The sequence below is a fragment of the Dipodomys ordii genome, unplaced genomic scaffold, assembly GCF_000151885.1.
Source record: "Dipodomys ordii isolate 6190 unplaced genomic scaffold, Dord_2.0 Scaffold13, whole genome shotgun sequence".
Classification (NCBI taxonomy): domain Eukaryota; kingdom Metazoa; phylum Chordata; class Mammalia; order Rodentia; family Heteromyidae; genus Dipodomys; species Dipodomys ordii.
This window is the reverse complement of record NW_012267229.1, coordinates 13,307,485-13,333,525: the sequence shown is the minus strand read 5'-3', so window position 1 is coordinate 13,333,525 and position 26,041 is coordinate 13,307,485. Positions and strand designations below refer to the sequence as shown.

General features: G+C 47.0%; 1 protein-coding gene across 1 annotated transcript in view; it reads right to left on the bottom strand.

The window, feature by feature from the left end:
* The window catches only part of Ttll9 (tubulin tyrosine ligase-like family member 9), a 40,057-nt gene extending 18,352 nt beyond the window's left edge, over window positions 1-21,705 (bottom strand). Inside the window, exons 1-6 of the mRNA XM_013010668.1 lie at window positions 21,591-21,705; window positions 19,619-19,689; window positions 15,978-16,021; window positions 9,744-9,836; window positions 4,212-4,323; window positions 3,838-4,023 (exon numbers count right to left, since the gene is read on the bottom strand). Coding sequence (XP_012866122.1) covers window positions 3,838-4,023; window positions 4,212-4,323; window positions 9,744-9,836; window positions 15,978-16,021; window positions 19,619-19,689; window positions 21,591-21,705 — 621 coding nt within the window. The remainder of the gene's footprint in view (window positions 1-3,837; window positions 4,024-4,211; window positions 4,324-9,743; window positions 9,837-15,977; window positions 16,022-19,618; window positions 19,690-21,590) is intronic.
* Between the last annotated feature and the right edge of the window lie 4,336 nt (window positions 21,706-26,041).

Here is a 26,041-nt window from a genome sequence, read left to right as displayed (position 1 = left end):
TGTGTGTGTGCTGGTTCTGGGGTTTGAAATTCAGGTCCTGGGCACTGTCTCTGAGTTTTATTTTGGTTTTTACTCAAGGCTAGCACTCTATCATTTGAGCCTTAGCTCCACATTGGGTTTTGTTTTGTTTGTTTGTTTTCATGAACTTTCTGCCAGGCTGGTTTTGAACTGTGATCTTCAAGTATCAGCCTCCTAAGGAGCTAGGATGCAGAGCACTAACTTTTAAAGAATGCTTCCAAACAATGAAAGCAAATGCTTGCTCAGACACATGTCTACATTACCTCATGTAAGCATCAAAAAAAAAAAAAAAAAAGCCCTATGGAAGGGCACTGTAGCTCAAGCCTGTAATCCCAGCTACTCTGAAGAATAGATTGGAGGGCTGTAGTTCTAGGCAGGCCCAGGCAAAATGCTAGTAAGACCCCAATTCATATATAAAAAGATGTACTTGTGATTGAGAGACAATATTAGGATGGATTATGAATGAGTCATAGATTTGGTACAGCTCAAGCCACTCATCCTTATCCCCTTGTCAACCCTTCCCTGTCCCTAGGGGGCCACATTTGTCATGGGACAGTCAAGGGTGTCACCATTCCCCAGGTACTGAATGAAGTCAGTGGGTGGTCTCCCACACACCCACCAATCATCTTCTTGCTGTCCAGTCCCACCTGTGGTCCTGTGGGCTGGGGAAGTAAGAGCCCCCACCTGCCACTTGAGCCACAGTCCTACCTCTGGCTCTTTAGTGATTAATTGGAGATAAGAGTCTCATAGATTCTCCTGCTCAAACTGGCTTCGAACCACCATGCTCAGATTTCAGCCTCCTGAATAGCTAAGATTACAGGTGTCCAGCTAGATTAACTGCTGTTATTAAAGGATAGGTCTATGGACTTAAATAAGAAAAAAAATCTCCTCTTTCTTTTCACTAGCCTTTAACTATATTTTGAATTTCCTTCTCCTGTGCACTTCACAAGAGTATTCGCTCTGCCTATGGTGTTGCCAATCAGAAGAAATCAGTTCTTTTCATAACACAATGGTTGCAGAGATCTCAAAGTAGTGTTTATGCAACTTGTGACTTGGAGATGATGGTAGCGAGGGGGCCTGCTGTTAGGCCTTTAATAGTTAATGAAAAACACAGACATTACGGTGGCACACGGGATTTTTAAATTCCATGCATGGCAGCCATAAGATGCACTTCCCAGGCCTCCAGCTGCAGGAGGATAATCCAGTGAGAGCACCAGCTGCAGCCTGCTAATCAGGGTTGGGACCCATACCTTACTAGGCCTCCTTGCTGGGGCTGTTCCCAGTCAAGGGCAGGAATGAGGAGCAAGCAGAAGGGACTTCCCCAAAACTAGGTCCCTCCATTTCTCCCTCCCTCCCTCCCTCCCTTCCTTCCTTTCTTCCTTCCTTCTTTCCCTCTCTCCCTCCCTCCATCCATAGAGGTTCTCTAGCTATCCTCCCCTGCCACATTCTCTCTCAACATACAAAACACTGGCATGCTTCATCTTTTTGGGCATCTGTTTCTTGGAGGAGTAGCATGGACTGATAACTGTCTTCCAACATAGTTGTTTTCTTTTGTAATCAAAAATACTTTATCCTCTAGGGGCTGGGAAGGTGGCTCAGTGGTAGAGCGCTTGCCTTGCATGCCTGAGGCCCTGGGTTCGATTCCTCAGCACCACATAAGCAAAAAGAAAAAATGCCGGAAGTGGCGCCTGTGGATCAAGTGGTAGAGTGCTAGCCTTGAGCTGAAGAGCTGAGGGACAGCGCCCAGGCCCAGAGTTCAGGCCCACGACTGGACCCAAAAAAAAAAAAAAATACTTTATCCTCTGAAAAACACCCTGGCTACGGGTACCTCTAAATGCATTCATTGTGTAGCTTAAATACATATAGCCTTTTATGTTGATTATATCTCAATAGAGATTTATTTTACTGTGATGGTGTTGGGGCCTGGACGCTGTCCCTTAGCTTTTTTGCTTAAGACTGGTGCTCTACCACTTGTGCCAGACCTCCACTTCCAGGTTTTTGCTGGTTATTGTCTATAAGAGTCTCAGGGACTTTTGTGCCCTGGCTTTGAACCTGGCACCTCAGATCTCAGCTTTCTGAGTAGCTAGGATTATAGAAGGGAGCCACCAGTGCCCAGCTGTATTCAGGTTTAAGCAGTACCATTTCTCAGGGTGAAGAGAGGATGTTCCCTGGCCTCCTAGAAATTGGTAAGAAGAACAGCCAACTATTGGGCATCTCCTGCCAAGCCCTTGACATTCCTGGTGATTCTTGTATACAACATGTATAATTCGGCGACTATCTCTGCCTTCTAAGGCAGATCTGCAACATCCTAGCTTGTGGGTGAGGAGGAGGATGTGGGTTGGTGGTATGAGTAACCTGCTTGGGGGTCACAGGGTCATGGGGCCCATGATTGGCAGACACACAATTATCTAGAGCTGACTAGACAGCACTGCTCCCGCAGCCCCCGCTATGTGGGGCGAGGATAAGCAAGGTGCAGGGACAGTGCACGCACGCGTGCGCACACACAGAGCAAAGATCCCGCCTCTTAATTACAGCTGTCGCTGTGTGTGCTGTTAACAAAGGCCGTGGGCTGGGAAAGGAATCGGCTTAATATGCAATTGCTCATTCCCAATTAGCACAAATTATCATCTGTCTGAGAGGATAATGTTAGGAGCTGGAATCCGCTCCTGGTGGATCAATGGTGCTCCTGTGCCACACCTCTGCTGCCAGCTCTGCCTGGTGGCTTCCCAGGATGCCGCAGCCACTAGTGCCTCCCCCCCACATCCCCAGGCACAGCGTCCCTCGTTCAGGGTATCCTCTGTGCATTTCCTTCTGCCCTGCCCTGCCCTGTTCTGCCCAGGCTCCCCTTCCAGGCATCTACACTAACTGGCTAAATCTGCCAGGCCACTCGCTATGTCCCTCTCCAGCTCCATGGGGAAGGCTGCACCACCCCACCCAGCCCCCTACCCCCTTCTCTGGGCCCCTTCTCAGGCCCAGAGAACAGAAGCAGGCCTTGGTGGTACCCTTCCAGGCTGTGATGGCACACCACTGTAGGGCAGCCGGGGCCCCGCAAGGAGGAAGGGCTGGTCTGTTCACGGGTGCTCTCTCACCTTGCCTTTCCTCCTCCCTTCTCTTCCCTTCCTCCTCCCTTCTCTTCCCTTCCCCCCTTTCATCTTTGACAGGGCCTCTTTATGGAGCCTAAACTACCCTCAAACTCATGATCCTCCTGCCTCAACTTCCAGAGAGCTGGGAGGGCAGGTGTGTGCCACCATGCTCAGCCCTCTGCTCATTTTTCATTTTCATTCCCCAAGGGCTGCCGTTTCCCCTGCCCTCCCTTCCTCCCTTGTTTTCCAGGCTGATGCCACAACACCCTGTGGGTTAAAGCTCAGTACTCATTCTTAGAGTCCTAACACTTGTTGATTACTTATAATGTTTCCCACGTTTTACTCATGCAAAGGCTGAGAACTGCAGTTATTTCCACTTTGCAAGTGGGGACCCAGGGCACAGAGAAGTTGACTAACCTGCCTGAGGGTCGCACAGCTTAATAAGTGATTTCACGAGTACATGAATTAAAGGGTTTGGCCTCAGAGCCTGGTCTGTCCCTTCTTCCAGGAAGCTGGACCAGATGGGGACTCGCCCTGCCACTTCCGCTCTTGACACTGTTCTCTTTAGGGACCCAGAGCACACCTGTGACCTCACACACGTCCTTGCTGGGCTTTCGGCCTGCCCTCACCACGACTGACCTGTGAGAGCCTCAGTGGTGGTGGTGGGGGGCTGGCACACTGCGCATGCTCCCTCTTCCTGGCCCCCCCCCCCCCCCCGCCCCAGCCCAGCACTCACAGGCTTCATGATCCAGGTGATCCCGGGGTTCTTACGGAACTCCTCCACGAACAGGTGGTACTCGCAAGGCATCTCGAAGGTTTTGGGGAAGAAGTCGCACTTGGCGGCCTCCAGCTTCCCGGCCTCGCGCTCCAGCTGCTTCCGGAACCGCTTCAGGTTCTTCACCATGTAGTTCTTGCGGGTGAGCTGGGCAGCAGCGGGGTGGGCAGGGCAGGAGGTGAGCCCCTCCCCTTCCCCTATCCCTCCCCCTGTCCCCTCCCCTCTCCCTCCCCCCTGTCCCCTCCCCCTTCCCCTGTCCCCTCCCCCTCCCCCTGTGGCAGAGCTCACGCATGCGCACGTGCGCGCGGCACCAGCGGGCCGGCCGCCGGGCTCACCTCGTAGTGGTTCCGGAAGTGGCTGATCCGCACGTGCTCGTCCATGTAGATGTGGTCGAAGTTCTCCCGGAGCCAGCTGACGTCACACCAGTAGAAATCCCACTCCCCCTCGCTGGGGTGGGAGGACAAGGGTCATGACTGAGGGCTGGGGGGGCGGGAGGGGTCCTGGCAGTGGCGGGTGCACTGTCTGGGAGGAGGCCTGCAGCAGATCTGGCCACGCGCAGAGCCTCTCGACACCCATCGCAGCCCCCCGCACCGCAGTCCCCACCTCGCCCCAGGACGCAGCACGGGCCAGCCCATGCCACCTGCCGGGGCATCCACTGTCACCTCACCTGCCCACACCATCCAGGGAGATCGAGTCACAGCTGTAAGCTCTTTCCGGATCCCTGAGTCCCCTCTCACTAAACCTCACAGCCGCCCCAGGAGGGGACAATGATCTGAGCACTCAGGTACAATGGCCATGCTCGGTCCCCACACCTGGCTTGACCGCAGTCTAACCCTGCCCTTCATCACCTCGCCAAGGAGGGGGACAAATCGGAGCTAGCGCTGGGGTGCACAAAAGAAGTATGACAGCCTGGCACTGGTGGCTCATGCCTACAATCCTAGCTGCTCAGGAAGCTGAGATCTGAGGATCCTGGTTCAAAGCCAGCCCAGTCAGGAAAGCCTGTGAGACTCTTATCTCCAATTAACCACCAGAAAACTGGAAATAGAGCTGTGACTCAAAGTGATACAGCACTATCCTTTAGCAGAAGAGCCCAGGGACAGTGCCCAGACACCAACCAGATCATAAGTAACAAACTAGCACTACTGGATTGCTTTTACTTGTTGAGACAGGGTCTCACTGTACAACCCAAGCCAGCCTGGAACTTGAGATCCTCCTGCTCAGATACCGAGGTGCTGGGATTCATTACATCAGGTATGTGCCACCATGCCAGGTGTAAATAACGAAGCCTTTGTTTTATGTAGGGAATCAGACCCAGGTAAGTCCTTGTACAGAGCAATGTCACTAAGGCACAGCCCTGCATCCTATTTTTTAGTTGAAAAATTATAGCTAATGCTGGATGCCAGTGGCTTACATCTGTAATGCTAACTCCTCAGAAGGCTAAGATTTGAGATCCTGGTCTGGAGCCAGTCCAGGCAGAAAACTGTAAGACTCTTATATCCATTTAACCAGCAAAAAGCCAGAAGTGGAGGTGTGGCTAAAGTGGTAGACACTAGCCTTGAAGGAACAAAAAAAAACAAGAGAGAGTTTGAGCCCTACTACTACAACACCCTTCAGATTCTCCCTATGTACCCCAGGCTGGTCTGGAACTCATGATCCTCCTGACTCAGCCTCCTGAATGCTGAGATTACACGGATGTGTAACCATGCCTGGCTAAGCAGCTAAACTTTCAGATTTGTTATAGAGCAAGCACACCTGGAGCCATGGCCCAGAAGTTTGGCTATCTGTTGTGAATGAAAGCTCACTTTAGAATTTCCCTGAAATAGGGCTGGGAAGTTGGCTCAGTGGTAGAGCACTTGCCTTGCATGCCTGAGGCCCTGGGTTTGATTCCTCAGCACCACATAAGCAAAAAGAAAAAAGCCGGAAGTGGTGTTGTGGCTCAAGTGGTAGAGCACTAGCCTTGAGCTGAAGAGCTGAGGGACAGCGCTCAGGCCCAGAGTTCAGGCCCCACGACTGGACCAAAAAAAAAAATAATTTCCCTGAAATAAAAACCAGATTTTCTCTTGCTTCCTTGTGGCTGTCAACTGGATGGCTCTCCTGGAGTGTTGACCATACATACAGGAGCCTATGGCGTGGAGAGAGTAGCAGCCTGACACTAAGCTCAGAGGTGGCAGTGGGGGTGGACTGGGCACGGTGTGGTGACTTCTCTCAGTACATGGGTCTCCAACTTCCCACCTCCAAATACAATTTTACAAGTTTCACAGGCAGGTCCCTGCTTAATGTTCATTAGCAGGTGGGGGGGGGGGCAAGGAGCTCCACAGAAATAGCAGAACAAACCCATAATCTTACAGATACTATCATAGTGACATAAAAGCACTTTCATTTAAGCAAATGAGTTGATCTAAGTATGCAGCAAACACCACATACAAATGGTGACACTCATGGCTGGGAGTCACACTGGAGTCAGAAATTACATTCCCAAGCCAGGCAGCGGTGGCTCCTGCCTGTAATCCTAGCTACTCAGGACCCTGAGATCTTAAGACAGACAGCCCAGACACAAAGGTCTATGAGACTCTATCTCCAATTAACCACCAGGAAACCAGAAGTGGAGCTGTGGCTCAAACTGTGAAACTGTTAGAGCATTAGCCTTGAGCACAAAACCTCAGGGACAGCGCCCAGGCCCTGAATTCAAGCCCCACAACCGACAAAAGAAATAAATAAATATCATTCCTACTTTTGTCATATGTGATGAATGAAAATCCATGTCCTCCTCCAAGCCTTCCCCAGGCTGTTCCTGCAGGCCCAGCGAACATGAGGAGCCTTCTCAAGCAATGGAAACCCACCCGAGAAGTGTTGCTGTGCTTTGTAAACTGCAGCCACACAGCCACACAGTCTGGGGTGTGGGCTGGGATGTTCACCTAGACACATTGGCCATCTTCTCTTCCAACTTGGACCATGCCAGGCAGGGCCCACCAAGCAGCAGTCATGAGCCCTGACTCTCCTCCTGCTGCAGACCACCACACTTGTGTGTCTTGGCCTGCCTCCCCTGGCCTCAGTTTCCCTACTGGGGAAAAAAATCAAGGAAGGGAAAGTCTGCTCAAGATGGGGGCAAATCAATCACAATGAATAAATAAACATGGGTAGAAATTCCTTTCACTCAGAAAAATAGGTAATAAATGAAGACGGCATGAATTGAGTGAAAGTTTCCATTTTGAAATTGTAATAACAAAAACTGATTTAAAAAAAAACCACTGGGCACCAGTGGCTTGTGCTCCTAATTTTAGCTATTCAGGAGGTTGAGATCTAAGGATCACAGTTCAAAGCCAGATCAGGTAGGAAAGTCCATGAAACTCCTATCTCCAACTAACCACAAAATAATAATAATAAAGGCCAGAAGTAGAGCTGTGGCTCAAGTGGTAGAGTATTAGTCTTGAGCACTAAAGCTCAGAGACAGCCAGGCACCGATAGCTCCTGCCATAATCCTAGCTATTCAAGAGGCTGAGATCTGAGGCTCTGGTTCAAAGCCAGCCCAGGAAGGAAAAATCCAAGAGACTCTTTTTTTTTTTTTTGTCGGTCATGGGGCTTGAACTCTGGGCTTGGGCACTGTCCCTCAGCTCAAGATGAGCACTCTACCGCTTGAGCCACAGTGCCACTCCCAGTTTTCTAGTAGTTTATTGGAGATAAGAGTCTCACGGACTTTCCTGCCCAGGCTGGCTTTGAACCATGATCCAGATCTCAGCTTCCTGAGTAGCTAGGAGTACAGGTGTGAGCCACTGGCACCGGGCTCCAAGAGACTCTTACACACACACACACACACACACACACACACACACAAGTGGAGCTGTAGCTCAAGTGGTAGAGCACTAGCCTTGAGCAAACCAGCTCAGGGATAGTGCCTAGGGTCTGGTTCAAACCCCAGAACAGGCGTGTGCGCACGTGCACACATGCACACACACCCACACAGATTATAAAATTACTTTGTGAAGATGTGTTGATGACAGGATATTTACAGAGTGTCAAAGTATCTTTCCACACAGAGAACTTCCTAGTTGAAAAAACAAATTAAAAAGAAAGAAAAAAAGACAAATTTTCATTGGCCTCCTGGCACGCCTTGCTTTAACTTGGCAATGCAGGAAACATCCCCATTGGTGAGACACACCGGCATCATGAACTCTGAATGTGGCACAGTGGGCTGGGGGAGGCTTGGCACTACTCTGTGCTGTTCCTGCCTCTGGCCAGGGGTGGAGCTCAGGGAGCTCAGGTGGGGCATGCTTGCCTAATATGAGCAAAGTCCTGGGTTCCAGCCTTAGTGCCACAGAAAACAAACAAATAAGAGGGTTTTCTATGTTTTTGTTTTGTCAATTATGAGGCTTGCTTGAACTCTGGGCCTGAGCACTGTCCCTCAGCTCTTCAAAGGCAATCACTCTACCACTTGAGCCGCAGCATCACTTCCAGTTTTCTAGTAGTTAATTGGAGATAAGAGTCTCATGGACTTTCCTGCCCAGGCAGGCTTTGAACCGCGATCCTCAGATCTCAGCCTCCTGAGTAGCTAGGATTACAGGCATGAGCCACTGGTACCTGGCTACAAATAAGAGTTTTAAACGCAGAGCCTCATGATCCTTCCCTAAGAAGGTGCTAGGATAGGGTGGAGTTACACCTGACCCTGCTGAAGGCTAGGCACAAACCCTAGCTCAAACATGGCATGCCTGTTCCTCTGTGCCCAGGTTTCTCTTTAGTGAGGCAGGGATGGTAAGAACACCCACTGAAAGACTAGAGGGTGTCTTCCTTCTTCCTTGTCCTCTTCCTTCTTCCTTCCTCCTCCTCCTTCTCCTTCCTTCTTCTGTCCTCCTCCTCCCCGCTTCTGTCCCCCTTCTCCTCCTTCTTTTTTTGTGCCAAGTGGTATGTCTCAAGTGGTAGAATCACAAAAGCTCAGGGACTTCAACTCAGGGCCTGGACAGTGTCCCTGAGCTTTTGTGATTCTACCACTTGAGACATACCTCTGCTTCCCAGCTTTTTGCTAGCTAATTGGTTATCAGAGTCTCTTGGTTTTGTCTGCCCAGGCTGGCTTTGAACTGTGACCCTCAGATCTCAATCTCCTGAGTAACTAGGATTACAGGTATAAGCTGCCTGCACCTGGCTTCCATTCTCCCCATTTCTACAACAACATAATTTCAGAGTTTACCTGAGAAATGAGGTGGACATTTGTCAGATTTCCTTACAGCTAGGTGAAGCTACATACATGGCTAAGATCTTCTAGCAAGATGTGATTTTAGAGTTTGTCCTTCTTATTCTTGCCAACTTCCTTCCTACTGCTACCTGGAGCTTGAGGGCAGGACCAGAGCTGCACCTGGACCATGAAACCTTGCTCAGAGGCAGGCAGAATGGAAAGACAGAACTAGACAGTGTCTGTAATGCCCTCTCCATCTCTAACTTCCTGATGTGGACCTCAATGGGACAGACAGACGGATACACAGCCACACTGAGGAAGCCTCTAAACTTCAGCCGCACTAACAACAGCCAGCCAGTTTGTGTGGCCCAAGTCCTTGTTTCTATCAAGAGCCAATTACTGAATGTCCAGCTGCCCTGGGGAGGAACTACACACTTTCTCCAACTGGTCCTAAGCAGGTGGTCAGCAACTCTTAAGACAGCTTTATCTTACTGAGTGGTTGTAGAGCTTAAATACCATAGAGATGATGTCACTAATGCACCTGACACATTTGAGTGCTAATGAATGACGCTGGCACTTTAGACTAAGACTCTGAGTACCCAGGGAAGGAAAAACTCGGGAAGACAGGGACTAAGAGGAGAAGGAATAGAGTTGAGCTGGTGGTGGGGGTGAGGGCTAGGGTGGGGGCGGGGTGGGGTCTTACTCTTTCACTTCCACCCATCCTGGCCTGCGGCGTAGAACATCCATGAGTGTGTTCATAAGCGTTGTCTTGAACCGGACTAATGTTCTCTGCTCTCTGCAAATCAAGGCAACAGAAAGAATACTTGCTTAGGATCCACCTTTGTACTAGGTTGATCCACAGATGGGAAAAGGAAGGAAGGAAAGAAGATCAAATTCCACATCTAGAATTCCAAAACCATGACAAGGAGCCAGTGGCTCATGCTTGTAATCCTAACCACTCAGGAGGCTAAGATCTAAGGATCTCAGTTTGAAGCCAGCCCAGGCAGGAAAGTTCCTAACACTGTCTCTAATTAGCCATCAAAAGCCAGAAATAGAGCTGTGACTCAAGTGGAAGAGTACCCTCCATGAGTGAAAAAAAGCTAAAAAACAATGCTCAGACCCTGAATTCAAGCTGTAGTACTGGTACCAAAAATATATGTAAAATAATAAAAAAATCTTTGAGTTGTTGGAAAATAGCAAGTATTTACTATGTCCCAGGCACAGTCTGGCTGCTTTCCATGAGCCATGACAGATGCTTGCATCACGTGACAAGTGTTTGCAAGGCCTCTTCTGGAAATTCATCTGGGAAGATGGAACAGATGAACTTTCCCCCATTCCTCCTACATAGACGACTAAACACCATAAACAGTGTCTAGGAAACAGACTTAGGATGACTGAAAGGTAGAGAAGAAGGCAGACCAGCTAGGGACCTGAAGCCTAAAGGTGCCACAGTGAGAATGCTTTGAGTTTGCTTTTTGTCTCATAGCCCAGATTGAAGATTTTAAAAAGCCAGCAGTACTCATGTGAATTGCTAATGGGCACATATAAAACGAAAACCAGCTATTCCAACAAACAAACAACAAACAAGCCAGCTCTCTAGCCAAAGGATGGAATGGAAAACAGTCAGGAAAACAATAACTGTATGTCCCTTTATGCCAGTGGGGAGTCTAGAGATCCTACAAGATTATAGAAGATAACCCAACACCACTGCTGGGGTGACAATGGAGAAGGCCAAGGCCAAGGCGTGCTTTCATCTTGTTCTCCTTCTGCATATGCACACACGCACACACACACACACACACACACACACACATCTGTATCACTGGAGACCACGCAGAAAGCCTGGAATTCCCTGCTACCTAATCATGAGGTGTCCCTCCTACTGTGGGGTGACATCAAAGGAGGCCTATAGGATAGCTAGAGATCAATGACATTGAAAATCAAGCAATATTTTTTTATTTTAATTGACAAATGCATTTATCAGCCAAACTGACAAAGGAAAGAGAAGAAGACACAATTCCTGGAGGAGTGATGGAATGGGGAAGTACTACAGACTCTGCAGACACCGCAGGGGCAGTAAGGAGTACAAACACCTCCTCCACACCTAAGGGTGACAGTGTGGGAGGATACAGTCCTTAAAGCACATGACACAGCTCATCTGGGATGAAACATGTTCAAACAGCTCCATAACTACTAAGGAAATCGAGTTCATCATATAACAACTCTCAAAGGAGACATCTTGGGGGCTGGAGGTGTGGCTTAGTTGGAAGAGCACTAGCAAATGAGCGAAAGTATTAGCTAAGAGTCCTAGTCTTGGAAAGGAAAGGAGAGAAAGATGACATCGCCAGGCTCAGAGGGTTACCCTGGAGAATTCTCCAAAACGCTAAAAGTCAGATTCCACCCCAATTCTATGCAATTTCTTCCAGAATAAAAGGAAGAGGAGGGATGAAAGCTTCTGAACCTATTTTGTGAAGCTAGTATAACCTAATTTCAAAAATCAAAAAGAGCACACAAAACAAAAGCTATAAACTGGGCACTGATGGCTCATGCCTGTAGTCCTAGTTATTCAGGAAGCTGAGATCTGAAGATTGCAGTTCAATGCTAGCCTGGGCAGGAAAGTCTGTGAGATTCTTATCTCTAATTAACCACCAGAAAGTGATGCTTTGACACAAAGTGGTAGAGCACTAGACTTGAGCAAAAAAGCTCAGGGACAGTGCCCAGGCCCTCTGAGTTCAAGCACTACTACCAACAAAAAAGAAAAGAAAAAAGAAAGCTATAGACCAGGATGGAGGGTGTAGTTTGGTGACAGAGCACTTACCCAGCATGCTCAAGGTTCTAGGTTCCATCCCCAGCACCAAAAAAGAAATAATAAATTTCAAAATCAGCAAATAGAATTCAGCATTATATAAAAAGAATTGTATACCAGAGCCAAATGGATTTTTTTCTGTAGGCAAAGCTGGTTCAATATTACAAAATCAATGTAATCTATCATCTTAATAGGATAAAGAAGGAAAATCACATGATCATATCAATTGATGCATAAAAAGAATTTGACAAGGCTGTGATCTCAGCTACTCATAAGACGGAAATTGGGAGGATCTTGGTTTGAAGCCACTTGAGTCAAAAAGTTAATTTTTGATTCTCATCTCAACTAATAAGATGGCATGTTGGTCTATGTCTGCAATCCAAGCTACATGGAAGGCCACAGATAGGAGGATGGTAGTCAGAAGCCTATTCCATATGAAAATGTGAAGCCCTTCCTGAAGAATAACTCAAGCAAAAAAGAGCTAAAGATGAGGCTCAAGTGGTAGACTACCTGCCCAGCAAGTGTGAGATCCTGAGTTCAAATCCCAGCAGCACAGAAAAGAAGGAAAAATAAGTAAAAGTATTTGACAAAGTTAAATATCCATTCAAGATTTTAAAAACAACAACCTAAGAAACCTCCCCATTGTAATGAACACTGAAAAAGCAGGCAGCTAGTATTGCAATGATGGTGAAACAAAAGGATCGGTCTCTACACCACTCACTACCCACACAGTGCAGCCCTGGAAGTCCCCACCTCCAGCCCCACAAAAGGTAAAGGACGGATGCAGATGGCGAAGGAAGGAAGGAGTCTGTTCATTTTGTTGGTGGTGGTGGTAGTGGTGGTGCAGGGCTTGAACTCAGGGCCTGGGTGCTGCCCTGGGTTCTGCCTTTTGCAGAAACCTAGCACTTTGAGCCACAACTCCACTTCTGGTTTTTGAGTTTTTGAATGGTTAGTTGGAGATAAGAATCTCACAGGGACTTTTCTGCCCTTGCTGGCTTTGAACAGTAATCCTCAGATCTCGGCCTCCTGCGTAGGTAGGATGACAGGGGTGAGCCATTGGTGCCTGACTGTAGGTAACTGTAAAAACTCCCAAGTAACCTAAAACAACTCCTGTTTAGTTCAACTCATAGTTTAGTTCAATCAAAAGACACAAGACCATAGATAAATCAACTGTATTCCCACATATGGTCAGTGCACACAGGAACAGAAGGTACAATGTACAGCCACTATATAGCTCAGCAAATGCAGGGCAGGGAATATAGTTACAGTGCCCAAAAATATGTGAGTTATTCTACTGTGGAATAAGAATATTATTGAAGGATTTTTTTGGTGATACAGGCTTTTTAACTCAGGGCCTTGTCCTTCCTGGGCAAGTGCTCTACCATTTGAACTATGCTTCTAGCCCTGTTGTAATTGTTAAAATAAATTAAGAAGTATTTAACATTTTTACCAGTTTAAGTTTGTAATATGGTAACTGTTAATATATACAAGCCACATAAACATGTTAATTTGGGCCTACAATAATTTTTAAGTTGTAAAGGGATCCAGGGTTCAAAACTTGAGAAACACTGTTCCAAAGTAACTATTTAAAAAATAAAATAAGGGCTGGGAATGTGGCTCAGTGGTAGAGTGCTTGTCTTGCATGCATGAGGCCCTGGGTTCAATTCCTCAGCACCACATATGCAGGGAAAAAAAAGCCGGAAGTGGCACTGTGGCTCAAGTGGTAGGGTGCTAGCCTTGAGCTGAAGAGCTGAGGGACAGCGCCCAGGCCCAGAGTTCAGGCCCACGACTGGACCCAAAACAAAACAAAACAAAAAAACAATAAAAAATAAAATAAGAGCTGGGCATTAGTGGCTCATTCTTGTCATCCTAAATCCTCAGGAAGCTGAGATCTGAGGATTATAGTTTGAAGCCAGTCTGGGCAGGAAAGTCCATGAGATTCATATCTCCAATAATCACACACACACACACACACACACACACACAGACTGGAAGTGTGAGCTATGGCTCAAGTGATAGAGCCCTAACCATAAGCAAAATTGCTCAGGGACAGCACCTTGGCCTTGAGTTCAAGCCCCAGGACTGGCATGATATCTTCATCAACAACAACAAGAAGTAAATAAAAATAAGGAAAGTGGAGCTGTGGCTCAAGTGATAGAACACTAGTCTTGAGCTGAAGAGCTGAGGGACAGTGCCCAGGCCCAGAGTTCAAGCCCCACGACCGGACCGAAAAAAAAAAATGATCATAATGAATTAAATAAGTAGGTTTTTAACTAAAAATCAACAGAGAAGAGCAAGTAGATACTAAAAACAAACAAAAAACTATTAAAACATACAGTTTTAAAATCCATCAAGTTGGAGAGAATGGTAGCATCACACGAGCACCAAGTGTTTCTTGCGAAAAACGACAATGATTGCACAATGCCACTAAGAACAACCTGGATAAGCTTTGGAGAGTAACTTGGCATTATCAGTGCCAGCAGGTGCCATGGCAAAAGCCTACCCATCCAAGTTTCAGCAACCCAGGGACCGACGAAAATTCCTCCTCTGCTGGCGGAAGGCACATGGTGGCTTTTTTTTTTTTTTTTTTGCCAGTCCTGGGGCTTGAACTCAGGGCCTGGGCACTGTCCCTGAGCTTCTTTTGCTTAAGGCTAGAGCTCTGCCACTTGAGCCACAGTGCCACTTCCGGCTTTTTCTGTTTATGTGGTACTGAGGAATCAAACCCAGGGCTTCATGCATGGTAGGCAAGCACTCTACCACTACGCCACATTCTCAGCACCCTGGTGACTTTTAATAAAGTCAAGGTATGTGTGTCTGGACCTTGGGAGTTTATCCTAGATAGGCACCTGTGTGTCTATTAAGATGCTCATCTAGAATTGTGAATACTTTCTGGGAAAGAACCTATAGCTCTTACAATTGAGAGGGCTGGTCTGCTCACATCCCTCGGGCAGTCTCCATTTCTGTGCATGCCAATAGTGGGCCTTTCACTGCCAGCCCCTGCCAGTCCCTGTAGCTCTCTCACCAGGACTCTCTCTGGCCCCAAACTTGCTTAGCCAGGACTTGTCTTTGCAAAGCTGCACACACTCAGCGAAGCTGGGGAGGAATCCTCTAGCTCTAGTCACTGAGGCAGTGGGGGAGGGGGTCTACATTCTCTCCCAGGAATCTCCAGAGGGATGGAACCACCAGCCAGCCCCCAGCAATTGCCTGTCAGGGATGGACCTCTCACTGCTTTCTTCCTCTCCCACTTCTGGTGCTTACTCCAAATCAGCTTGTTCACCCAGGCTTGCCTCCAGGCCTGGTTCACAAAGAACTGACAAAGCAGTTACAACGCATCCAGAGCTGCAGGCATCTGAGGGTCAGCTCAGAAAATACAGTGTCAGGGAATGAAAGCAGGCCACAGAATAGTAACACAGTATAATGCCCCTAGCATAACGTATGGTCCTAGCTCTCACACAGATCGATTCTGATCAATAAAACATTGCCCCTGGTGTGCACAATGTGAACTTCAACTCCCACCAAACAGCTTCAGGAAAGTGCAGTGCTCACCTCTGCCTGATGCAGATGGATTCCTTAGGAAACTCAAAGAGGTTCTGCACTCAGGCTGCTCTGCATAGAGTGACAGGGGGCTGGGCCCGGGAGACACTGGAGGCATTGGGGCATCACATCATTGGTGAAGGAGTAGAAGAGCAGAGTTAGATAGTGGGCCCCAGAAACCAACAGGCTCTGCCGCTAACTGACCAGAGGATCTCTTCTTTAGCAAGTCATTTTGCCTCACTGAGCTTCAGTTTCTCCATGGACAGTATCAATAGCAGTGTCTATTTCAAAGGGTGGTAGTATGGACTCAAGGAGATGATACAGAGAAAGCAAGTAGCCAGGGCCTGGCACATAGAGAGTACACAATAGATGTTTATTATTATTACTACACAATAGTGTTTATTACTACTACTACTACTACTATCATCATGGAATTACCATTAGAGCATGTCACTGTTATCATTATAATTATTGAAGGAAAGAAAATAGAGAGAGAGAGAGAGATTGAGGGAAAGAGGAAGTGGGAGTAAGGGAGGGAAAGGAATGCAGGCAGCGAAAAAAATTAGTTCTGTATGTATAGACAGTGGGACCACTCACCGTTCTTTTCCTTTGGACACTCCATGGCTCTTATAGTTTTGATTCTGCAAGGAGGAAAAAGAAAAGGAAATAAATTGGCTTTGCATTCCCACCTTCCTTTTGCCCAGATCCTGACCTGGGAAGGCCATCTTGACCAGGTTCTCATGTACTAGTAATCATGAACCCTGAAAATTGGGGCAGAATTTTCCCCAGTCTCGCAGGGCCCACTTCACGGCAGGCTTGCTCCACAGGCAAAACCAGTTCTAGGTGCCCACGATGGGAGATGGGGGAACATTGATTTATAAAATCCAGGGAAATTAGTCCCTCAAAAAGGAAATGCAATTATATTCTATTTTGCCATCCAAGCCTCTCCAACTCAATCAGCATTTATTTGTCAAACCATGCTAATCTTTTATACTTTTTTTGTTTTGGTTACGTTTATTTTTTTTTGTCGGTCATGGAGCTTGAACTCTGGGCCTGGGCACTGTCCCTCAGCAATTCAGTTCAAGGCTAGTGCTCTACCACTTGAGCCACAGCACCACTTCCAGCTTTTTCTGTTTATATGGTGCTAAGGAATCGAACCCAGGGCCTCATGCATGCAAGGCAAGCACTCTATCACTAAACCACCTTCCCAGCCCCAATGCTAATCTTTTAAACATCACATTGTGAATCCTATTTCCTTGTTTTCAATTCTATTGTTCCATAGACTGCTCCAGAGCCTTTTTTTTCTTTTTTGTCAGTGGTGGGGCTTGAACTCGAGTCCTAGGTGCTGTCTCTGAGTTCTTTTGCTCAAGGCTAGCACTCTATTACTTTGAGTCACAGCTTCATTTCCACTTTTCTGGTGGTTAGTTGGAGTTAAGAGACTCACAGCCTTTCCTGCCTGGAGCTGGCTTTGAACTGTAATCTTCAGATCTTAGCCTCTTGAGTAGCTAGGATTACAGGCGTGAGCCACCTCACTTGACTCCAGAGCCTTTGATTGCACAGTTTCCTTTCTTCACTGACTCACACTGGGTATGTCTGTCAAAATTCAATCAACCATGTGTGTTTGGATCTATTGCTAGACTCTATTTTCTTGTGTTTACTTGCTTGTTTGCTGTCCTTATGTCACTGTCACATTATCTTAATTGCTGTAGCTTTCTAGTAAATCTTGAAATCAGGTAGCATAAGGTAGCAACTGTGTTTTTTTCAATATTGTCTTTTCAAGTACGAATCCTTTGCATTTATTTCATCTGTATTTGGTGCTGAGAGATTGAACCCAGGATTCTGTATATTCTACACATGCATTTTATAATTGAGCTCTATCCCTCATCCTATCAATAGAAATTTTAGAATCAGCTTGCCAATTTCTACTAAAAGGCACATTGGGATTTTTATTTGAATTACCATGAATTCCAATCTGGGGTGATTACACATCATTCATGGGAAGAAGTGATATCATAATGTACAGAGTCTTCCATGAATATGGTCCATCTCTCCATCAATCTACATCTTTAATTTCCTTTCTAATAGTTTCTCATTTCCAATATAGAAGTATTGCATGTTCTAAATTAATTGTACCCATAGTTGTCTGATATCGTGATGCTGTTGTACATAGTATTTTTATTTCATTTTTAATTATCTGATGAATGTTACATGTGAACTTGTAAATACCCCCACCTTACAAGGCAAAGGGGAAGTAAAAGATGGGGTTAGGTTGCTAATCAATTGACCTTAACATACATAATTTTGGATCATCTGGGTGGGCCTGGCATAATCACCAGGGTCCTTAAATGTGGATCAAGGAGGCAGAAGAATCAGTGGTAAGGTTACATAATGAGAGAAAGACAGGATCCAAGGAATAGTGATAGACTCTACAAATTTAAAAGTGAGAATACAGATTCTTCCCTAGCAACGTGGCCCTCTTCACATCAGACTTCCAATCTCAAGAATGGTGTGGTTTTTAAAACAACTAAATTGGTGATTTGTTATAGCCGCCATTAGAGACTAATACAAGTGCAGAAGCCCATTTATATATTTTGATCTAGTATTTAATGCTCTAGCTAAATGATTAGTGGTGCTATTTTGTAGATTTTTTTTGAGGGGGTTTCTATGTATACAATTATGTCATCTGTGAAGAAGGGTGCGTTTGCTTTCTTCTTTTCAATATTGATGCCTCTTATTTCCTTTTGCTTGTTCTTAACTGTTCTGGCCAATATCTAATACTGTGTTGACTGCAAGTGATGACAGCAGACATCTTCGGCTTGCTCCTGTTTTTAGGAGGAAGTACTCCCTATTTCAAGAATGAGGGATGGAGATGTGATTCAAATGGTAGAGCTCTAAGGCCCTGAGTTCAATTCTCAGTACCAGAAAACAAAAACCAGCTTAAGGTTCTAATATCTGTCTTCTACCAAACTGAGCACATTTATTATTATGATTCCCTAATTTTCTGAGGATTTATCACAAGCAGGTACAATTAGAATGCAATTATTATATGTAACTCAAGCATTATAAAGTCAGAGTCATGGATCTTGGGAGATGTTTAATTTGCTTCTGCATGATACTCCAAGAACTAAAACTTTCATGTCTTAGTTAGCAATTCCTAGACTAGCCTGAAGACCCATCCAAGGTTGAGTTCTGGGGAGAGAGTTGCTTTTTTGTGTGTTTTAAATATTTAGTGGTTTATCCCAAATGCTATTACAAAGTACACAAATAACAGCCAGCCAGCAGGAATTACTGAGATGGGTGAGGCATACAAGAAAAGTACAGAGCTCCAGAGCCCCCCTTTACCCCCCCACCCCAGGGGAAGAACCCATATCCTCCCAACCCTTCCAAGGGATCAGAAACCTGGAAGCTCCTAGGAAGAAAATTGTTTCCACTGAGCTCCCAGCTAAGGGTGACTAGCCTTCTAGTTGTCTCCCACTGCCCAAGGGTAAACTGATGCTATGAATAAAGAGGTCAAGAAACAAAGAGAGCCGTCAGTCCTGTGCAGAGGGGCCCAGAACATGTCTCCTACTCCTCAAGTCTTGTGTTTGTGGGATGAGCAAATTTCTCCCAAGGAGAAGGAAGAATTAGAAGTGACGTTTTTGTTTTCCTTTTTTTTTTAATGTGTCTTGGATATCTATCTCTGTTACACACACACATACACACAGAGAGAGACATAAAAACTCAACTATATCTTTCCAAAGGTATCTTTTATATTTTAATATAAGTGTGTCAGGAGTATCTTCAAGAATTTCATCTGCCATATTGCCTGAAATAGAAGTCCTAGTGCCATCTTGATGTGAAAAGCATTTCCAGGGATATGAATAATACCCCAAACTACTCAAATAGTGCATTTAAATTATACAAAATCTTTAGAAAATAGCTTTTTTGGGGAAAAAAAACAACTCAGATGACTTGATTCTCATATTGCTTTGTACAAAATGGAAAGAGGGCATGAATGGCACAGTTGGTGCTGAGTCAGGAAGAATACGTGTTCATGTCAGGAGCAGTTTCCTTCATGCCTGATAATAGAGCGTGCCTCAGGCCTTGCTCCAACTCCCTGGAACTACCTGTCAGGTGGAAACATCCACGCTGAGACCTTCCACAAGGTGGCTGACCTTGCACCAACCCACCAGAGGCAGCTTCACTGCCTACCTGGCTCCTTCAGCCCTAGCTTCTCTCTTCCTGATTCAATTCATTACCTCTACTTGGTCCTTACATAGTTCCCAGCATGCCTCAGATGCCTCAGAACTGAGGCCAAAGGGGCTATATCCTGAGAAGGGAAGATGAAAGGTTGAAACACAGGGCATTCGGACCTCTGACCCTCTCTGGACATATTTTTGTGAAGGCAAATATAGTATATCATGTGCATTCTCTTCATATGTTCAAATTCCCATTTCCCTAGATGACTTAAAAGAAACCCCAAATTCCTACATCCATATGTAGATGACAGTTGCTTCTCTATCCAACAGGAACAATGAGATGCATAATGTCACAAAGAAGCAGTCTATTTTTTTCCTCTCATCCAACATGGGCCAGCCACATTGACACTCGCAGAACAAACTGCCAAGATCTACTGCTATATCCCCCAGTTCCCTTTCTGTCAGGTTGATATGGGAAGGGGCTAGTGAAGAAGAAATATTTCCCTTCTAATAATATTCTAAAAAGTGAAGTGAGAGCTGGGCACCAGTAGCTCATGAATATAATTTTAGCTGCTTGGAGACTGAATCTGAGGTCCATCTGAATCATGGGACTCAAAGCCAGCCCAGACAGGAAAGTCTCTGAGACTCTTATCTCCAACTAATCACCCATGGAGGCATGGGCTGGGAAGGTGGCTCAGTGGTAGAGTGCTTGCCTTGCATGCTCGAGGCCCTGGGTTCAATTCCTCAGCACCACATAAGCAAAAAGAAAAAAGCCGGAAGTGGCGCTATGGCTCAAGTGGTAGAGCGCTAGCCTTGAGCTGAAGAGCTGAGGGACAGCACCCAGGCCCAGAGTTCAGGCCCCACGACCGGACCCTCCCCCCCCCAAAAAAAAGTTGGAGGCAGATCTGTGACTCAAGTGGTAGAGTACCAACCTTGAGCAAAAAAGCACCCAAACCCTGGTTTCAAGCCTCATTAGTGGCACACACACACTTTTGACTTAAGAAGTGGACATGATTAGCATAAGGTAGCTGAGATAGAGAGAAGAATGAAGAATGAATTCAGTATTCATTCAGTGAGTTAGAAGAGAAGGTATTATTGGATGTGGGATATGGGGGAGTCAAACTGGAGGTCCAGTTTTTTGCTTGAGCAACTACATGGGTAGTTCTACAGTAGTAATGCAAAAGTTATCACCTGTAAGTTAGCTCTGAGCAATATAGGGATTGGACACTAGGTCCCAGAATCTAGCAGGGAATGCAGACATGAAACAAACATCCACAGGAGCAATGTAAACAGGGGACACACAGCACTCTGAAAGCAGATAAACTTGGTATTTGTTTGTTTTGTCGGTACTGGGATTTGAAATCAGGTCTCACCTTGCTTGCCTTGTTGAAGCTCTACCTCTTGAGCCACTCCTCTAGCTGTTTGTTTGGGGCTTTTTCTTTTTTTTTTTTTTGAGACAGAATTAAAGAAATGGAGGTACAATTCTTGGGAGGTTGGAACACTACATAAGCAGGTTGGTGGTAGTGCTGGATTCTAGAGTAATCCATTTGTTTTTCTTCTACGCGTCTTATTTTTCCTAACGTTCAAATGGAGCTGGCTTACCTGCCTGTCCCTAGAGGGCAGGGACTTGTCTGATTTACCTCTGTGACTCTGGCCAGCAATGAAGGTAAAAAAGGCACTAATGAGGTTGTGCGGATGGGTGCACAGACAGACAGACGGCTGACTGCCTGGGCGGGAGGCAGGATGAAAAAGTCTCTAAATGCTTTCCAGGTTAGGAAACCAAGAGTAGGTTTAGACTCCTAGACTGGGCAACTTTCCCGCCAGTAGGCTGGGCTCGCGGGGCATGCGCGGCATCTCAGGTGGAACGCGCAGCATGCTGGAACTTGTAGTCTTTCTTCCGCGCTCGTGTGCCTCACTCCTCGCAGCCCGAAACCATCCACGAGATGCTCCCTCCCCAGCTCTGAATCCCTCCTGCGGCTCCCCTCCCACTCTCTACAGACCACAAAAGCATCTGTAGTGCTTCCACACCTACCTTCGGTCGTGACATGACACTGTTCTCTAGGGCCCGATCCAAACCGCCAGCGCGCCGCGGGCCAGCCTGTGCGTCTCGTTGCCAGGGCGACGGAGAGGGCGCCCGGATTTGTCATTCTGATTGGATGATCCGAGGACACGCCTCTCGGCGGAGTAGGAAGGCCCCGCCCACTCGAGCCCCTGAAAGCTAGGGTGTTCTGCCAGCACTGATCCCGGGATTTTGTCACCTCCCAGCCCCACTTTTCCATGACCCTGGAATACACAAAAGGATTACTCTGGAATCGAGCACTACCACCCAACCTGCTTATGTAGTGTTCCAACCTCCCAAGAATTGTACCTTCATTTCTTTATTTTTATTTATTTATTTTTGTCGATTGTGAGGCCTGAACTCTGGGCCTGGGCGCTGTCCCTCAGCTCTTCAGCTCAAGGCTAGTGCTCTACCACTTGAGCCACAGCGTCACTTCCGGCCTGGGTTCGATTCCTCATGCATGCAAGGCACTCTACCACTGAGCCACCTTCCCAGCCCACCTTCATTTCTTTAATTTCGTCTAAAAAAACTGCTGGAGGAGTGGCTCAAGTGGTAAAGCTCCAACAAGGCAAACAAGGTCCTGATTTCAAACCCCAGTACTGACAAAACAAGCAAAAACCAATGGCTGAGTGTTTGCTGAGGGCACTTACTGTCCAGTGCCGCCCTCAGGTCTAAGCTTTGCATCTAAAAAGACTGCAAGTCACCTTCGGTGAATAACATAACATGGTTTCCTTATTCAAGACACTTGGTCATTTGGTAACATGGCTAGTCACTAGTGCTGGTGATCTTTCCCACTGTGGTAGCATATGAGTGTAATCCTGGCATCCTAGAGACTGCAACAGGATAGCAAATTGGAGGCCACCTGGGGTACATAGTGGACCCTATCTCAAAAAGAGAGAGAAAAAAGAAGTCTCTTCTGCCATCTTGATTGACTGGGATAGAATCACTATCACCATGTTTGTTCTGTTGTTCGGGGGTTTTAACTCAGAGTCTTGAGCTTTCTTTCCTTATTTTCAGATAGGATCTGGAACTTTTGCAGGACCTACCTCAGACCCCAGTTCTCCTACCTATGCCTCCCTTGTAACTGGGATGACAGGCACATGCCCCCACAGTTAAGATAGCAATATCACTTTTTGCTTGAGCTGGACTTGAACCACAACCCTCCATAGCTCTACCTCCTGAGTAGTTGGGATTACATGGGATTACAAGGTGCCAAGGGCCACCTTGCATGCACGCACGCACACGTGCACGCGTGCGCACACATACACATACACACACACACACACACACACACACACACACCGCTTAACACCTGGATTCAAAATAAAATCTAAGCCTCGTACTTATGGCTCACACCTGTAATCCTATCTGCTCAGGGGACCGACTTCAGAGGATTGCAGTTCAAAGGCTGCTGGGGCAGGAAAGCCCAGGAGATAATCCCCAATTAACCACCAACACAACCAGAAATAGAGCTGTGACTAAAGTGGAAGAGTATTGCCTTGAGCAAAAAAGCTCAGGAACGGGGCTCAAGCTTTGAGTTCAAGGCCCGGATTGGGGCCACAAAAAATACAATCCATGCCAGGTGCTGGTAGTTCATGCCTGAAATCCCAGACAAATCTGAAATACTTGTATCTCCAACTTACCAGCAAAAAGCTGGAAGTAGAGGTATACCATAACTACCCTTGAGTCAAAAGGCTAAGCAAGAGCAGCAGGCCCTGAGTTAAAGCCACTATACTGGCATAAAATAAAAAATAAAAAAAAACAAATGAAAAACAGTCTAGAGATAGGAAGGCACCTTTGTCTCCTGGGCTCTTTCCATCTTCCATCCAGAGAGGGATATCTTTAGGGAATTACTTCACTGCCACCACAGTGAAAGATTTTTAAGCAAGGGAATGACAGGGCGAGACCAGCCTTTTAGCATCTTCATATTAATGGTTTTGTAAAACAGTTACTTCATGACTTAAGGAAAACTGTGCTTTGCAAGTACAAACACTTTCAAAGGCTCAACAGTTTGTAGCTATTTAAATGGGCTAAGTTTGATAACTGCATCCTTTTTTTTTCCACCCTGAAGACTTTTAATCTGACATAGGATTTAGCTGACTCCACCTAACTACTGAGTAGAGTTTCCAAGGACTGTTATAATTGCTTTATGGATGAGGAAACAGACCCAGGGCACTCACCTGCCCAGGCTGACAAAGCCAGTAGGGTTTTGATGATGAGGACCTAGTCCTGAGACTCCTTTACCAGCATTTCTTTATGCTAGCCAGGGGCAGGGTATTCTGGAAACAGATCAATGTCAGTACTCTGCTTTCATTTCTGTGGCATGGATTGTGATCTTTAAGATAGGGAACCCAGTTGGCTGCTGGTGGCTCATGCCTGTAATCCTAACTACTCAGGAGGCTGGATCTGAGAATGGCAGTTCAAAGCCAGCCGTGGTAAGAAAGTCCATGAGACTCTTATCTGCAATTAACCACCAGAAAACCGGAAGTAGCACTGTGGCTCAAGTGGTAGAGCACTTGCCTTGAGCTAAAGAGCTCAGAGATAGTGCCCAGGCCCAGAATTTAAGCCCCAGGACCACCCAAAAAAAAATTATTGGGAACCTGGGAGTCACACTGGAATTCTTCATTTCCTTCCCTCCACCATGTTGAGTGCCTCCCTTCTTTCCAGCTTCTTTAGTGCATTATGTTGTGGGGCTCCATCATCTCTCACCTGTACTGCTGCAGTAGCCTCCTCACTGACCCACCAAAGAACCAAAGTGAGGGACTTAAGCTGGTGTTCATGCCTATAACTCTAGTCACTCAGGCGACTGAGATCTGCGGATCATGGTTTGAAGCCAGCCTGGGCAAGAAAGTTCATGAGACTCTTATCTCCAAGTAACCACTAAAAAGCCAGAAATGGAGTTGTGGCTCAAGTGGTAAAGCACCAGCCTTAAGCAAAAAAGCTCAGGGACAGTACCAAGATCCTGAGTTTAAGCCCCAGTACCCATCCAGTGTGCGCGCACGCGTGCGCTCGCGCACACACACACACACACACACACACAGAGTTAAGTTTAAATTGCAGAAGTGGTTTGCTGGCACTCTTGGTAGTAAGCTGGTGAAGGGAGGAGTCATCTTATCCGTAGCTAAGTCCCTGCTACTTATCATAGAATAGGTACACAAAAAGTATCTGCTGAATGATTTTTTTATGAGAACCGGGTACAAACAGAGCTGAGATAGGAAGCCCCCAGTACACTGTGAACTTGAGGAAGGAAGGAACATGAAGAAAAGGGGGTTTCTCCAGTTACTGCCTTTATTTTTTTCTCCAGTTACTGCCTTTAAATGGACTCCATGGTCTCTCTGTCCTGCCTGTGTTCACCTCCCCTGCATTCACTTGCCACTATAGATGGAGGAGTGGACGTGATGATAGAAAGAACAAAGTTGGTTCTGCAGCTCTGTTCAGCCCCATAGGAGGTGTCTGGTCGCAGTGTTTCACTTGCCTGGTCAGTAATTGGGAAGGGCTCTTCTCCTCATCCTGAGACATACAGATAGGGTCTCATGAGAGCTTTCCCAGCATCACTTAGCAAGTCAGGGGTGAAAGGGTTTTTAACCTGTATCTTTCGGGACTCTGAGAACATCGTGTTGTAGTTCACTAACCCTAAACTGAGGACTGGAACCTTCTTATATATTTCCTCACATTTCCTGACTTCTTGGGTCCACTAATAGCAATTAAGGCTGGTCCCAACAGAGCTTACCCATATGGCACCATCCTTATAAGGGGCTAGAGTAGATAGAAAGAAGAGAGGGAATGATGGATGGGTGGGTAGATGGGTTGATGGAGGGAGGGAGGGAGGGAGAGTAGGAAGGAGGGAGGGATGGATGGATGGATGGGTAGGTAGATGGATGGATGGCAGACAGATGAATGGATGGGAAGATGCGTGGATGGGAAATGAGTGGATGGAGGATGCATGGATAGGTGAGTGGGTGGGTGGACTAGAAGATGGATGGATAGACGAGTGAGCGGAAGGGGATGAGGGGATGGATGGGCAGAATGAACGGATGGAAGGGTAGGAAGGAGGTGGAGTATGGCTGGCGGGAGGAGAGGGAAAGGAAGAAGGCTGGCTGGCAGGGTGGCCGCGTGGGTAGGGAGTATGCCACCGAAGAGGCCCCCGGAAGGGGGCCCTGAGCTTCTGGGGGGTCTCCCGGCGGCATCTCCCCCGGGGGGCCCGCGCCTGACGGTGCCAGGAGAGGGGCGCCCCGCCCCCACGCGAGGCGGCCTCTCCCACGCGGCCGCAACAAGCTGCCGTTGTCCCGCGGGCCGTGGGCCCGGCACACTGGGGCTTTGTCCGGCCCCCCGCCACGACCCACGGGGGAGGGGGACCCCACATGACCAAGGGGGTAGGAGGAGCCTGCGGCGGCGGCGGCGGTGGTGGAGGCTGCGGCGGCGGC